Consider the following 16,836-nt stretch of genomic DNA (forward strand, 5'->3'; position numbering starts at 1 on the left):
TAAGTATGCTGGCATAAAAGCAAAATCTGCTCCAGTAAAGGATATCTGTCAGTGGGCTCAACCCTAATAAGCTGCATACATGGGCATATGGGTCATAAAAAGATTGATAAAATGACACCTTGGTATCTCTTCCAATGTCTTATTCCAGAGAAATCCATGTTATTCTTATATGTAAGTGAGCTGTAAAGATCTATGGGCAAGACTCCGAGCTCCCTGAAAATCTGCCTCTCTTAGATGAATTGGTGTTACCAGTGTGAGACGTGAAGATCAGGAGAGCAGACTTATCAGCCTTTATCTCACACTGGTATCACCCCGTCATTTCTAATAATTTCTGGAGACAGATTCTCATGCAGATCAGTATCCCACCCATAGATCTTATCAGCTCATTTACATATAAGTAAAAAGTGAATTTCTCTGGAATAAGACATCGGTTCACAGGTATCAAGGTGTCCTTTTATTCGACTTTATCTGACCTATATGTCCATTTTTGATGGCTTAGGAGGGTTGATCCAACTTTAAGATTTCCTTTAAATGGTTTTAAGATTACCCTAGGCAGATTTCCCCAGCCTATTACCCCCCCCCCCCCTTTTTTTGTCACCATTGTTATGAATATGAAGGTTGGCCCACAACTTTGTCCAAGTTTTTAATCTTGGTCCACTGTGAATTTGAGTTTGACATCCGATTGTAAATAATACAGTAAAGATGATTTGTATTACAACCCCAACCCAACTGAAATACAATAGCGGACCTTAAAGGAATCTGTCATCAGGATTGTCTTACCTCGTCTGAGAGCAGCAAAATTTAGGAAGAAACCCTGATTCCAATGATCAACCAAACCAGGGAAGGAATGGGAGAGTCGGCTCACCAGCAGTAAAAGCTTTTACTTACAGGGAGACATTGCATGGAGCCACCCAGGGCTGTAGCAAGACAATCATTGAGTCCTCCAAAGATGAGGAGTAAATAGAAAACTTCGCGTTTACTAAAAAAGCTGTATAGCTGGACATACAAGCCACATCCACGCATTTCGGCGTATAGCCTTAGTCATGGTAAGTGTATGTGTTTTGGCCTATAGCCTTACTCATGGTGAGTTATAGCCCGCTCACACCACAGCTCTGTGTACATTGTGTATTGACAGTGAGCTGCTTATCACATGAGGGGGTGTGGTTAGACAACTCCTACTCAGACATGGCAAAAACTTGCTGACCAATTCCCTTTGAGAGCTGTGCATATTGAAAGCCCACAAACCTCAGTGACCTTAAGCAGCTTGTAAAGAGGGGTCCAAATATCTACAAGAACAGTAAGAGACTGATAAATTTATGCAGAAAACAATGACTTCGTTATTGCTGCTAAAGCTGGTTCTAGAAGATATATTGACTCATGGGGTGCACTTAATTATTCACACACTGCTTCTGCATTTTGGCCTTGTTTTTAAGACATCCGGTGTAAGTTTGTGGTTTTATTCATTTGAAGCATTTTCCTAATTTTAAGATATAAGGACCATTTAGTTTTTTTTCAATTTTGTCCTGATAAGTAAGACCATAGAATTCAAAGAGTGTGTACTTAGTTTTTTACACGTCTGTACACATACAAGTCATAACTGTGGAGGAAGACTGAATAAGTCACTGCAATTCTCCAGCACAGGCCATTTTAGGCTACTTTCACACTAGCGTCGTTTGGAATACGTTGCAATGCGTCGTTTAGGAGAAAAAACGCGTCCTGCAAAGTTGTGTGCAGGATGCGCTTTTTCCCCCATAGACTTACATTAGCGACGCATTGCAGCATATGGCCACACGTCGCATCCATCGTGTGGCCGAAACTCCGCCCCCTCCTCCCCGCTCATCACACTGGGCAGCGGTTGCGTCGTAAGACTGCATCCGCTGCCCACGTTGTGATTAATTAGCACACTGTCCATCGGTACGTCGGGCCGACGGTTTGCGACGGCCCGTACCGACGGACTAGTGTGAAAGTATCCTTGGGGGAAAGAAAAAGTGATCAGCCCTTTTAACTTTTAAGACTGGGCAACCAGTCCATTGCAAAATCCCATAGTCTGCCAGCAATCTACTGTTGATGAGCACTCGCTGGTTGGCCGCATTCACACATCCATGCCGATTTCGTAGACCGGCTGCAGGTCTCCTGATCTGAACATGACCGCTACCTAGGTATATGCCAGGCTGTCAAGGTCCAGTTGGGTGATTCTCGTGGGCCGTACTTCGCCTGTGACATACGAATGTGTAATGTGGACAAAGTGTTGACTTTCCATCCTTGGGACAATCATGTTGTGTGAGTGGACACCTTGCCATAGGTTTTATCTTTGTTTATTTGCCTCTGTGCAGAAAGTACCTTACGTAAGCTAACAAATGTTCATTGTTGTCAGGGAATGTAGATTATTGTTTGACGGTAAGCCATGTGTATTTTTGTGGTTTAGCGAATCGCACCAATATGCCCTGATATCTTTTACTCCCTAGTTGCTCAGAAAATTGCTCTGTATTTTACCTCCTCCTGATTGTCTCTCATGAGGGGACGTTATCACGAAGAATTAAAATGCTGTTAATTTCAGTATTAAGTAGTGCAAAGAGGACGTTGGGATGGCCTCTGCTTGCTTCATTGCATTCAAAAGAGGTAATTGGCTTTTAATAACCTTTCCATGCAGTTGGAAACAGATATAATTAAATCTAATCCTCTCGTACAAGCCTTCCACAGACTCCACCATCATTCTCTTGAGGAGCCCGTGTGTTTGTGTGTTAAACCTCTCCATTGCTGAAAGCTTTAAATTGCCGAGTCTCTTATGACCACATTAAATCCAAGTGTTTTTATGCTATTAGCAATTTTAACCATGCACTACTTTACACCCTTCACTTTGTGCAGTAACAAAATAGAAAATGCTCCCCGTTGTTTTCCCATATACCATAAAACATCAGCCTTTTCTACAAGTCCTGGAGGATTAGATCACCACATTGTCTGAACTGATGGCTATAGATCTGATGTCCTCATCTGGCATGTAGGACACGAACGTGCAGTTTTGGTGCAATAACCAAGGAGTGTGTGAACCATTGGCCTCCATTTGTAAAGATAAGCCATTTTCTTATTGAAGAAGGTATAATTGGCCATGTTACAGAGATTTGGGATGGTCGTATGGCCAATTTAGATTTTTTGTGTGGACATGTTAGTGTACTTTTATGACAGATGGGTGTGACAGTTGAGTGATGGCAGATATCTTTTAATGTTGAACTGCCTGGTTAGATCTTTTTCAGTCATTGTTCGTGGGGCACTCCCTTTCACAACTACAGAGACTAACAAAGTACATTTTAATCAATAGATATTTGACTATTAAGTTCCACAACTGTATACTGAGTTTTTAGTAATGTTCTCTGCTATATACTATCATTTGTTGTGACCAAACTTGCAGAGTTGCTCCAGTTCATGGCTGGCACGTATCACAGCTCCTATTGAGGAGAGGAAGCATAAATCATTTGATAAGTATACAGACCACATAGCAGCTCCTGCTTTCTGAGCTAACACATTTCACTGCTTGTTTTATCACAGGAGTATTTCAGCCACTTCACCAGTCCTATGACCTTTTCCTAAAATATGTCGGTACCCTATATGATCAGCAACCCTGGAGCTCCTACATCACTGACTTGATTTATGATAAGCTCAGAGGGCTGGAGACTAGGCAGAAATGCTCACTCCTGTGATAAAACAAATAGAGAAATGTGTTACTTGAGAAAATAGCAGCTGTGAGCCCCTGCTGTTCTGTATACTCGCTTATCATAAGTGACTTGTACTTCTTCCCCTGGTCAGGTGCTCTTGTATGTGCAGACTATGAACTGGAGCGTCTCTGCATGGTGGGACACTGCCAATGTAATAATAATAATAAATGTGCTCCTGCTATCTTGGCACAAGAACTTTTTTTTTAGCACATCCTTTTGAGGAATTCATTATTCCCTTTGCACTGAACAACTGACCTGCATCCGATAAGATGACTATTCTGCCATGCGTCTTGGCATAGTATCGGGTTTCCACTGAACTTAATGGCTCCACCCACAACCCCACTACTTCCCCCCCCCCCCCCCCCAACAACAGCTTTCGCTTTCTCAAAATGACCACGAACGAATCGTCTTGGTCATCTGAAATATCTGCGGTATGGCCAGCTTACATCTAATAATACACAAGCTTCCTACCTTGGATGGAGTGTACAGGATGTTGGTAATGCATCACTACGTTCTAGCAGTTCTTCTACAGAATGGTACCACTGTCTGCATCCACAGGGGCATGGAGTTCCTGTGGTGTCACCCATCTACTGTAGTTCCAGTTGCTAAGCAACAGCCTTAAAATATGCAGTCTACTGCCTTGCATGTAATGCACGTTAACAATTACATACTTGAAGGACGTGACCAATGCAACATTATTATACTGAAGCTGAATGTATAATAATGATTATTTAGTTATCACTGCTTAATATTTGCATTGAATAATTTAGTACCTCTTTCCAACATTCCCTTATGCTGTCCAATTAGACATTTCCCATGTGCATCCCTATGGAATAAACACTTTTGCTTTTCTCTCCAGTTCACATTAGTACTCATTGTTTTCATTAGTAGAATGTGTACAAGAGTAAAATGGTTTTCCTAGGCACCAGACCGATCCAGAAAACTTCCTTTATTACATCTTCACTATAAAATCAAAACCTGACAAAATGGACACATTTCAGTCATAAATGGCCTTTTTCAGGCCAAACCATAAAGAAAAATCACCAGAATACATATGAAATGTCCTCGAGACTATTAATCGAGAAAAACATATCCATTGATAGTGAATAGTCAAGAATGAAAAAGGAACCAACTAGACCAGGGGTCCTCAAACTAAGTCCCGATTACCAAATGCGGCACGCTGAGGACATTTATCCGGCCTGCCGGTTGTTTTGCCGCTGCTGCCGGTCCTGCTTAGCAGCCGACTTGTCTGAATCCTATTCAGAGTTAAATCAATCCTATAACCTACAACAATTTGTATAAAGCCCTAGAAGGCGACTTATCGTAGTTATTGCATAAGATACCTTTGTCCCGATGCGTCGCCCCTTCCTCTCCTCTTTTTTCTGGGGTACATCAGAGGACCATGTCAGGTCAAGACCTCAATGTGCAGATTTGGGGTGCCATTCAACCCAGATGTCTGTGCTGGTTAATTTGCACATCATCTTCTTTATAGAGAGAATACCTTTAAAAAAAAAAAAATGGCGCCCAGCTTACCGGAGGGAACGAGGTGCATATTGTGTTCCACCTCAGCTGACACGTGCATTCAATCCATCACTTCCTCTGCGAGAATGTGCGCCTTCTGTGACGTCCCTTCCGCCGCTCCTGGCTGGTGGAACGCAAATGTGCTCCATCATTGTTTCCGCCACACCTAGCTAGTGGTGTCAAGGGGTACTGCAACAGAGAGGAGCCAGAAGACCGCAGCGTCTGATTGCTCCTATTCCTGTGCTGAGAAGAAGCACTACTTCTTTTTAATAGAGTTTATTTCCTTTGGCAGGGCAGGGGTTAATCTGCCATGTTGGAAACTCTGAGCTCTCAGCTGAGCTCAGTTAGCCACTCCCATCCCCTTTATAATCTGGGTTTTTAATTTTGGCCCTCTGTTAGTGATGACCAAACGTGCTCGAATAATGTGTTCGAGTCCCTGTGTATGCATGATTCGCCGCTGTTAGTCACCCCACATGTGTTATGGCTACCGCCCTAAATAATGCAGCCGCAGGGACTCAAACACAATATACAGTACAGACAAAAAGTTTGGACACACCTTTTCATTTAAAGATTTTTCTGTATTTTCATGACTATGAAAATCGTAAATTCACACTGAAGGCATCAAAACTATGAATTAACACATGTGGAATTATATACTTAACAAAAAAGTGTGAAACTGAAAATATGTCTTATATTCTAGCTTCTTCATAGTAGCCACCTTTTGCTTTGATGACTGCTTTGCACACTCTTGGCATTCTCTTGATGAGCTTCAAGAGGTAGTCACCGGAAATGGTCTACTAACAATCTTGAAGGAGTTCCCAGAGATGCTTAGCACTTGTTGGCCCTTTTGCCTTCACTCTGCGGTCCAGCTCACCCCAAACCATCTCGATTGGGTTCAGGTCTGGTGACTGTGGAGGCCACGTCATCTGCCGTAGCGCCCCATCACTCTCCTTCTTGGTCAAATAGCCCTTACACAGCCTGGAGGTGTGTTTGGGGGTCATTGTCCTGTTGAAAATTAAATGATGGTCCAACTAAACGCAAACTGGATGGAATAGCATGCCGCTGCAAGATGCTGTGGTAGCCATGCTTGTTCAGTATGCCTTCAATTTTGAATAAATCCCCAACAGTGTCGCCAGAAAAGCACCCCCACACCATCACACCTCCTCCTCCATGCTTCACGGTGGGAACCAGGCATGTAGAGTCCATTCTTTCACCTTTTCTGCGTCACACAAAGACACTGTGGTTGGAACCAAAGATCTCAAATTTGGACTCATCAGACCAAAGCACAGATTTCCACTGGTCTAATGTCCATTCCTTGTGTTCTTTATACCAAACAAGTCTCTTCTGCTTGTTGCCTGTTCTTAGCAGTGGTTTTACCATGAAGGCCTGCTGCACAAAGTCTCCTCTTAACAGCTGTTGTATAGATGTGTCTGCTGCTAGAACTCTGTGTGGCATTGACCTGGTCTCTAATCTGAGCTGCTGTTAACCTGCGAATTCTGAGGCTGGTGACTCCGATAAACTTAACCTCAGAAGCAGAGGTGACTCTTGGTCTTCCTTTCCTGGGGCGGTCCTCATGTGAGCCAGTTTCTTAGTAGCGCTTGATGGTTTTTGCCACTGCACTTGGGGACACTTTCAAAGTTTTCCCAATTTTTTGGACTGACTGAACTTCATTTCTTAAAGTAATGATGCCACTCGTTTTTCTTTACTTAGAATTTGTATTATGGCAAGAAAAAAGCAACTAACAGTCTATTCAGTAGGACTGTCAGCTGTGTATCCACCTGACTTCCGCTCAACACAACTGATGGTCCCAACCCCATTTATAAGGCAAGAAATCCCACTTATTAAACCTGATAGGGCACACCTGTGAAGTGAAAACCATTCCCGGTGACTACCTCTTGAAGCTCATCAAGAGAATGCCAAGAGTGTGCAAAGCAGTTATCAAAGCAAAAGGTGGCTACTTTGAAGAACCTAAAATATTAGATATATTTTCAGCTGTTTCACACTTTTTTGTTAAGTATATAATTCCACATGTGTTAATTCATAGTTTTGATGTACAATTTTCATAGTCATGAAAATACAGAAAAATCTTTAAATGAGAAGGTGTGTCAAAACTTTTGGTCTGTACTGTACGCGCACACTGAAGATACTGGGATAACACCCGAGCATGCGATGATATCATGCAATCCGAGCACGTTTGGTCATCACTACACTGAGTATTTCAGTTCGGCATCCCCGGAATGTCTATGTAATTGAGAATGAATATGGAAAAACTCTTATTTTTTTTTTTATTCTATTTGATGACTAATACGTTCAACTTCTCAAAGAAATGGTGCATAAAATATTAATATTCTCCCAGCGATGGTACGTTTTTTTCAGGGTGCAGCCTTTTGGACATTTACTGTAGAACATGAAAAGCATTTAGAGTCTATGTATGAATTCGTAATATCCCAGTTTTCTTACTAATTGTGTAATCAGCGTACAAAGCCAGCACTGACTAATATGCCATACCTCTCCCAGGAGGCCATGGCTCATTACATAGTCCATATTTGTAATGGTATACATAGTGTTACAGGAATAAGCTGGCTTGGCAGATATATTAAATCCATGCAAAAATAAACGCAAAGTACATACAACGTGCCCAATTAAAAATGCGATGTCCGTTTTGTATGTCGCAGTTATATTACAATTTTCCCTTAATACTGTTTACAGTATATTCTATGTTCAGATCTCCCAGCTTTGGTGCCAGCTAGTATTGGCATTATTGGTGGCCTTTTAACTAGGTTTTACAGATAGACCGCGCCCAAAGTGCTTGGTGTTTCTTTTTTCAAACCTTTTCCATGACCCTCAGACCAACTTCTTACCTTCTCATTTGCTAGTCTTGCACCTCCTCCTGAGAAGGTGACACTTGTACAGGTTCTTTCCATCAGTCGCAAAAAAACTGGGGTAAGCAGATCCGAGCCAATTTAGGCACCATTCCCAACCACTCGCACATGCCATGAGCATCTTCCATTGTAGTAGCATTTAACTCCTATCCTGTTGTAATGAGATCACTTTGTTGTCCACGCGAAGTGTTCTTATAAGTGGATTAAAGGGAATCTGTTGCAGGTTTTTGCTTTGGAATCTGAGAGCAGCATGGTTTTGGGGGAGAGACCCCGATTCTATTCATGCCACTTACTGGGCTGCTTGTTGTAGTTTTGTGAATCCACAAGAGAGTGAAGGAGAGTCCAGCTTCACACAGAATCTTCATCTTTATTGGCAAGCTGAAAAACCTCTTAAAGGGGTTGTCCGGGCTAAAATGAAAAGTCTGAATCCCTCCAGCGCACTTCTAGTGGGTATGGCCTTGCCCTATACACTTGGATGGAGTAGACCGCGCTCACTAGAGGTCTTCTGCCCAAGAGTACGCATATCGCATACATCACCGCCCTTTTTTTTTTTTCTCTTGTAGATAAAGCCGTTGTCTGGTCAGTTCACACCCCTGATTGTCAGCTTCCTGAGCACACAGTACATTGTCAGTGACCTGCCAATCAGTGCTGGAGGCTGGGTTTCCCAAAGTAGCTGGACTGCATAGCACGTGACTGCCAGTTCTCTAGTAATAATCTCCTGCTCATACTGATTGTATTGAAACTATAGCAAGCTGCTGAGCAAATTGAGACATCACTGGAATCAGGCTCTCTGCCCATACATCGTTCTGCTCTCAGATTACATGTTAAACCTGCTGACAGATTCCCTTTTGATCCCATACCAATTGACTACGCTCATGTGCGGCCATCGGAGCCTGCTTAGCAGCTGCCAAATGGCTTTTATAGAAGTCTACTTCTCACATTTCATTAAATATTAACCATTTCACAATTTTGGTTCTTTGTAATATAGAAGCTGTTAAAATCCTCCCGTTCTGAGCTTTGTCTGTCCCCCACGCCTTGTTGTATCCTTCTAAATTATGTATTATTTAAAGATGGCTTTCCTAAAAACACTTTTCCGAGCACAAGGCTGGTTTACTGATGCCTCGTGAATAAGGAGCCTGAAGCACCACTTTTTCTGCTCCTTTGTTGTTGTTTTTTCACTTTGAATATAAAAAGCTTTCATTGGTGACGGTTCCTCTTTGGGCCTGCGTGTGGCAGACAGGTTAAATTGTATCTCGCTGCCCTTGAAGAAGTTTGGTGTCTCAGTTCTACATCGGAGTATGGCACACCTAGTGAAGGTGGTGCCAGCCTGACTCCAGGTGGCCATTGTACAAGCGGAACAGGCTTATTGGACTGGTAGGATGAACCGATCCCAAAGCCAAACTATTCTAATGTCACGGTTCAAGCAATAAAACGCTGTTCCTTTTATTAAGATCATGTTTGTTGCTTTAGTTTGTGTATTAGTCCCCCATGTTCTTGTATTATGGCGCTGACCATGCCTTTGGCCCTATTTAGATATCTGTATATGGTGATGAAATGGTTGTCAAAACTGTCAGTGATTTGTTTGCCAGCCTTCATTGCTAAACAAAGTTCTTGTGTTCAGTAGAAGTTCAGACTAATCATTATTACCCAAGAGCGCTGTTTTCGCTGAACTTTTGAGCTGTGGCATACTGCCAGCTTCTAGGCTCCAGACTTTCTGAAGCTTTTACACTGATCTAATGCTGATTGTCAGTAAGTGGGAGATACGGTTTCCTTCTCGGACCAGAGCGGTTTAGTTCTAATCTGTGGCAGGAAACGGTTTCCCCAGTCTTTTTTTCCATTGGTCCTAATTGGGTGTCCGGTCTCTGGCAGCAATGTTCTACAGTATCTGTGCCAGGGGGGTTATTGGTTGACATTAGTAATTGGATTCAGTCATCCCTTTAATCTTTTGCAGCTCAGTTTAATGGAGGTGAGATAAGACAGTCATCGCCTTCCCCGTCAAGTGACAGACGTAGACAGCTTCGAGCCCCTGGAGGTGGCTTCAAGCCTATAAAACATGGAAGTCCCGAACTTTGTGCTATCCTGGGAGAAAGAGTGGACCCAAACATTGCACTGGAGAAACAAATGTGAGTTTTTGTGGGGGGAAAGGGTTTTTTATTTTAAGTTGTTGACATGGTGATTATTTTAAGGAATTTTGATGCCTGGTAAACAGTGAGGGTGAGACTACACTAGGTGGCTGGCTGCATGTGGCTGATGCCATTTGCTACACAATTTTGTTTCACAATCATGTGGCCATTGACCTGCCATAGGTGCACAGCCGGCCGCATCATAAAGGAGAACACAAATGGAACACTGGTCAAATGCAAATGTGTCTATGTGAACTCTGAAGGCAGGAGAACAACTAAAATTAAAAATAATTTTTTTGGGTTTTTTTGTTTGAGTGGCCCCATTGGTTAATAATCTTTCATACATTCAGATCAACAGTGTAAAGCTCCATTTTATTGGAATTTTCATAAACCTTCTTGATATGTTTTAATGTTTTTGTAATTCGTTTTTATTTATTTAATTAATTTAATAACTAACTTTTGTGTTTTAGTTGGTATCATGGAGCTGTCAGCCGGATAGATGCTGAGAACTTGTTACGGTTGTGCAAAGAATGCAGTTACCTTGTACGGAACAGTCAGACAAGCAAGCACGACTATTCCTTGTCACTGAAGTAAGTCCTTTCTATTTGCTTTATTGGAAGCATTCAGTAAATGAAGAAAATTCCTATGCAAAACTGCAAGGATTTGTGCAGGAAATAAATACTGTTGAGTTTTTTGGCTGGGACATTACTTATTGCAGTACCTTTTTAAAGGCAAAGGTTATCAGTCAATAGGATTTCACCCCACCCCCAACCCCTTCTTAAATAGTATAAGTTTATGGCGTGAACAAAATATAGACATAACATAAACTTACGAGATCAAAAAACTAAAAATTGGCACGTACATATGTATTCACCCCCTTTGCGATGAAGCGAATTAATATTTCTGGTGCAAGTAATTCTTTTCATAAGTCACCTGCTTAGTGACAGGAAGCCCACCTGTGTACAATCTAAGTGTCACATGTCGGTCAGTATATATATTTTACCCTTCCTGTAAGGCTACAGAGGCTGCAGCACCATTAGGCAAGAGGCACCACTAACCAAACACCATGAAGACCAAGGAGATCTCCAGACAAGTCAGGGACAAGGTTGTTGAGAAGTACAAGTCAGGGATGGGTTATTAACAGCAAAAAAATATTCTATCTATCTCAAATAGCTGATGATCCCCCGGAGCACCATCAAATCCATTATCAATAAATGGAAAGAATGTGATGCCACAACAAATCTGCCAAGAGAGGGCTGCCCACCAAAGCTGTCAGCTCAGCCAAGTGTGGCGCCCCAGAGTCCTGGTCGTTACAGTGGTATTGCTTTCCTCTAGGTGAGAGTGATGCTACGTTCGGAGGCAAGAAAGGATAACTGCATCCAGGTGCCACAAACATGCAACACATTCATACTTCAGGCCACCAGGGGGATGCTTTTGATCCTATTTCCTAGGTGATATATATATATATATATATATATATATATATATATATATATATATATATATATATATATATATATATATATATAATCTACTATATAATTGTCTAAGGGTCACTTCCGTCTGTCTGTCACAGATATTCATTGGTCGCGCCCTCTGTCTGTCATGGAATCCATGTCGCTGATTGGTCTCGCCAGCTGCCTGTCATGGCTGCCACGACCAATCAGCGACGGCCACAGTCCGATTAGTCCCTCCCTACTCCCCTGCAGTCAGTGCCTGACGCCCGCTCCATACTCCCCGCAGTCACCGCTCGCACAGGGTTAATGCCGGCGGTAACGGACCGCGTTATGCCGCGGGTAACTCACTCCGTTACTGCCGCTATTAACCCTGTGTGACCAAGTTTTTACTATTGACGCTGCCTATGCAGCCTCAATAGTAAAAACATCTAATGTTAAAAATAATAATAAAAAAAATCATTATATACTCACCTTCCGCCGGCAGTTTTCGGTGGCAAGGATGGTATGCGCGAAGGACCTGCCATGACGTCACGGCCATGTGACCGCAACGTCATCACAGGCCCTGCGCGCCTGCATGAGAAGGACCTGCCATGACGTCAGTCATGTGACCGCAACGTCATCACAGGCCCTGAGTGAGAAGGACCTGGCATGACGTCACGGTCATGTGACCGTTACGTCATGGCAGGTCCTTCTCGCGCAGGCGCGAAGAAGCTGCGGTACCATGGGACAGGCAGGGACAGCGTCAGGAGCGCCAGGGGCAGGTGAGTATTTCATATTCACCTGTCCGCGTTCCATCCGCCGGGCACTGCTCCGTCTTCCCGTCCTCTTGCAGTGACTGTTCAGGTCAGAGGGCGCGATGACGTATTAGTGTGCGCGCCGCCCTCTGCCTGAACAGTCAGACGGGACGCTGAGGAGCAGCGACGAGAGGTGAGTATGTGATTTTTTTTTTTTTTTTATTGCAGCAGCCTTACATGTGGCACAGTGCTGAATGGAGCGTCTATGGGGCCATAAAGAACTGCATGGAGCATTATATGGGGCATCCATGGGGCCATAACTGCATGGAGCAGTATACTACGTGACTGGGCAATATACTACGTGGACATCTATATTCCAGAATACCCGATGCGTTAGCATCGGGCCACCATCTAGTGTGTGTGTGTGTGTGTGTGTGTGTGTATATACAGGTCCTTCTCAAAAAATTAGCATATAGTGTTAAATTTCATTATTTACCATAATGTAATGATTACAATTAAACTTTCATATATTATAGATTCATTATCCACCAACTGAAATTTGTCAGGTCTTTTATTGTTTTAATACTGATGATTTTGGCCTACAACTCCTGATAACCCAAAAAACCTGTCTCAATAAATTAGCATATTTCACCCGTCCAATCAAATAAAAGTGTTTTTTAATAACAAACAAAAAAACCATCAAATAATAATGTTCAGTTATGCACTCAATACTTGGTCGGGAATCCTTTGGCAGAAATGACTGCTTCAATGCGGCGTGGCATGGAGGCAATCAGCCTGTGACACTGCTGAGATGTTATGGAGGCCCAGGATGCTTCAGTAGCGGCCTTAAGCTCATCCAGAGTGTTGGGTCTTGCGTCTCTCAACTTTCTCTTCACAATATCCCACAGATTCTCTATGGGGTTCAGGTCAGGAGAGTTGGCTGGCCAATTGAGCACAGTAATACCATGGTCAGTAAACCATTTACCAGTGGTTTTGGCACTGTGAGCAGGTGCCAGGTCGTGCTGAAAAATGAAATCTTCATCTCCATAAAGCATTTCAGCCGATGGAAGCATGAAGTGCTCCAAAATCTCCTGATAGCTAGCTGCATTGACCCTGCCCTTGATGAAACACAGTGGACCAACACCAGCAGCTGACATGGCACCCCACACCATCACTGACTGTGGGTACTTGACACTGGACTTCAGGCATTTTGGCATTTCCTTCTCCCCAGTCTTCCTCCAGACTCTGGCACCTTGATTTCCGAATGACATGCAAAATTTGCTTTCATCAGAAAAAAGTACTTGGGACCACTTAGCAACAGTCCAGTGCTGCTTCTCTGTAGCCCAGGTCAGGCGCTTCTGCCGCTGTTTATGGTTCAAAAGTGGCTTTACCTGGGGAATGCGGCACCTGTAGCCCATTTCCTGCACACGCCTTTCCACACCAGACTCAGTCCACTGCTTCCTCAGGTTCCCCAAGGTCTGGAATCGGTCCTTCTCCACAATCTTCCTCAGGGTCCGGTCACCTCTTCTCGTTGTACAGCGTTTTCTGCCACATTGTTTCCTTCCAACAGACTTACCATTGAGGTGCCTTGATACAGCACTCTGGGAACAGCCTATTTGTTGAGAAATTTCTTTCTGGGTCTTACCCTCTTGATTGAGGGTGTCAATGATGGCCTTCTTGACATCTGTCAGGTCGCTAGTCTTACCCATGATGGGGGTTTTGAGTAATGAACCAGGCAGGGAGTTTTTAAAAGCCTCAGGTATCTTTTGCATGTGTTTAGAGTTAATTAGTTGATTCAGAAGATTAGGGTATTAGGTCATTTAGAGAACCTTTTCTTGATATGCTAATTTATTGAGACAGGTTTTTTGGGTTATCAGGAGTTGTAGGCCAAAATCATCAGTATTAAAACAATAAAAGACCTGACAAATTTCAGTTGGTGGATAATGAATCTATAGTCTATGAAAGTTTAATTGTAATCATTACATTATGGTAAATAATGAAATGTAACACTATATGCTAATTTTTTGAGAAGGACCTGTATATATACTAATATTAGTTTGGAGGGAAAGTTAGTCAGTTCCTGACACAGAAAGTTCCAGACATCCGTCAACTGAGCTGTGCATGCCCTAAGAGCTGCAGCTCCCAGAAAGACAGTTTGAAGGCAGAATTGGTTGCAGTGAGCGTGCAGGAAAGCAATGCATGGGACAGGATACCAGAAGGGGACCAGCCCCGAGCAGGCTGCCTCCTTCTGAGGCGCAGAACGCCGGTAGCCGAAACACCAAGGTAGTAAGGACCTCTACGCCTTACTTCAAGAGACCAGCAGGACAGCTAATTGCACGTTACCTGTCCGCACCCACACCCAGGAGGCATGGTGACACCCCGCAGGGCCTGGTTATCTAGGAGACCCTATAAACAGGCTCAAGTCACCAGTCGTACGGGTTTTGTCCTATCCTATATGGGGGACAGAGAGAGAGAAACACCACGTCTGTGAAGCTCTTACGAGAGGCTTAGCAGTAAGGGACTACATCACTACAGCGCAAGGTAAGGCTGGACAAGGGGACTCTGGACTTGCCTCCGAACCAGCCGGACTCTGCCTGCCCTGTGGTCTGGTGCCCTGGACTGTGGCTGCTGAAGACTTCAGTAAACCAGGTAAAGAGACTGCAAACCTATATCCTCGTTCTTCACTGCACCTCTCACCATTCTACTATCTACACACTGGGAGCCCTGGGGATATACTTCACCTGTGGGAAGGTATACCATCTAGCTGCCATAACATCACCCCAGCGGACCCCTTAAAGCAGCATCGGTCACCCTGACCGAATACCACAGGTGGCGTCACGAACACAAACTTTATCCCTTTAAAGACCTTTCCCTTTTACATGGGCACCCAGGGCCACGGACCGGCTCACAGCCACTGTGACATCCCCCTGTGAACCGCAGGACCCGGTACCGAGTACCCCTAGCCCGTGGGGTGACTCACAAAGATGACATTAATCAGAGAGGCAGCACATAGACCAAAGGTAACTCTGAAGGAGCTGAGAGTTCCCAAGCAGAGACTGCAGTATCTGTCCATAGGACCACAATAAGCCATACACTCCATAGAGGTGGCCTTTATGGAAGAGTGGGCAGAAGAAAGACCAAAATTGAGCTTTTTGACCATCCAGGTAAACACTGTCTCGCGCCAAACCAACAGAGCTCATTATTCCAAGAACACCGTGTTTTTCAGCAGCAGGGACAGGGAAAATGGCGTTAAATATAGGGCTATTTTAGAGCAAAACCTATTTCGGTCTGTCAGTGATTTGAGGTTCATTTTGCAACAAGACAATCACCCAAAGCACATTGCTAAAGCAACACTCGGGTGGTTTATGGGGAAATGTGTGAATGTCTTGTGTTGGCCTAGTCAACGCCCAGATCTTTATTCAATTGAGAATCTGTGATCAGACTTGAAGATTGCTGTTCACCAGAGGAAACCATCTAACTTGAAGGAGCTGGAACAGGTTTTCCTTGCGGAATGGGCAAAAATCCCAGTAACACGATGCTCATAGATTTATCCAAAGTGGCTTGCAGCTGTAATTGTCGCAAAAGGAGGCTCTACAAAGTGCTGACTTTAGGGGAGTGAACAGTTATGCACACTGACTTTTTCAGTTATTATGTCTTGTTTCTTTTTCTTATGAAATAAAACCTCAAATGTTCAGTTGTAGACATGTTCTTTACATGAACTGATGCAAACTCTGTTAAAAAAAAAAAAAAAAAAAAAACTGAAATTCCAGGTTGTGAGGTAGCAAAACACAAAAAATGCCAAAGAGGCGTGACTTTCGCAAGACACTGTATGCTCTTTGATATGCAAGATGTGTCCATGGCAGGGAAAGTGCAAAACCAGTATATTTTCAATGGATATATTCTTTTTACCAACCACAGTACATTTGTTTGTATAACGTAGTCTGCAATCTTTTAAGGCAATCAATACATGAAGCTAGAGCTGAGGACACATTATTCCTCATGGGGACTTGCGCCACTAAGCAGCTCCGCTGCGCCCTGCTGTGCTTGTACGGCTTTGGCACGCCATCAGCAGTGTCGGTGTGCTTACTGGCATGCACCAGTAGGGGAAATGTTAGTTCTGCTTGTATCTTGTGGATACACAGTTAGAAAGACACTTGGTTTCTTTGTGGTCCAGCTATAGTCTTATTTGGGAAAAAGGACTCTGGGCAAAGACCCTGCAGAGCTTCTCCAGGACATTGTGAGTTACAGGTATAATAAGCCTACATTCCATTACTTGCCGTTAATGCCATCACGGACTATCTGGATAATTAGTGTCAGCCTTTGTAGGTCACCTTTCTAAATGTTTTAATTAGTAAAGTGAAATATAGATGTAAATCCTCAGGCAGTTCTAGTAAGTCATTGGAAGTAGT

General features: G+C 43.4%; 1 protein-coding gene across 1 annotated transcript in view; it reads left to right on the top strand.

Moving 5' to 3' along the window:
* The window catches only part of SHB (SH2 domain containing adaptor protein B), a 199,791-nt gene that overhangs the window by 115,678 nt on the left and 67,277 nt on the right, over positions 1 to 16,836 (top strand). Inside the window, exons 4-5 of the mRNA XM_077250601.1 lie at positions 10,065 to 10,236; positions 10,707 to 10,826. Coding sequence (XP_077106716.1) covers positions 10,065 to 10,236; positions 10,707 to 10,826 — 292 coding nt within the window. The remainder of the gene's footprint in view (positions 1 to 10,064; positions 10,237 to 10,706; positions 10,827 to 16,836) is intronic.

This window comes from Ranitomeya variabilis, chromosome 1 (genome assembly GCF_051348905.1).
Source record: "Ranitomeya variabilis isolate aRanVar5 chromosome 1, aRanVar5.hap1, whole genome shotgun sequence".
Classification (NCBI taxonomy): domain Eukaryota; kingdom Metazoa; phylum Chordata; class Amphibia; order Anura; family Dendrobatidae; genus Ranitomeya; species Ranitomeya variabilis.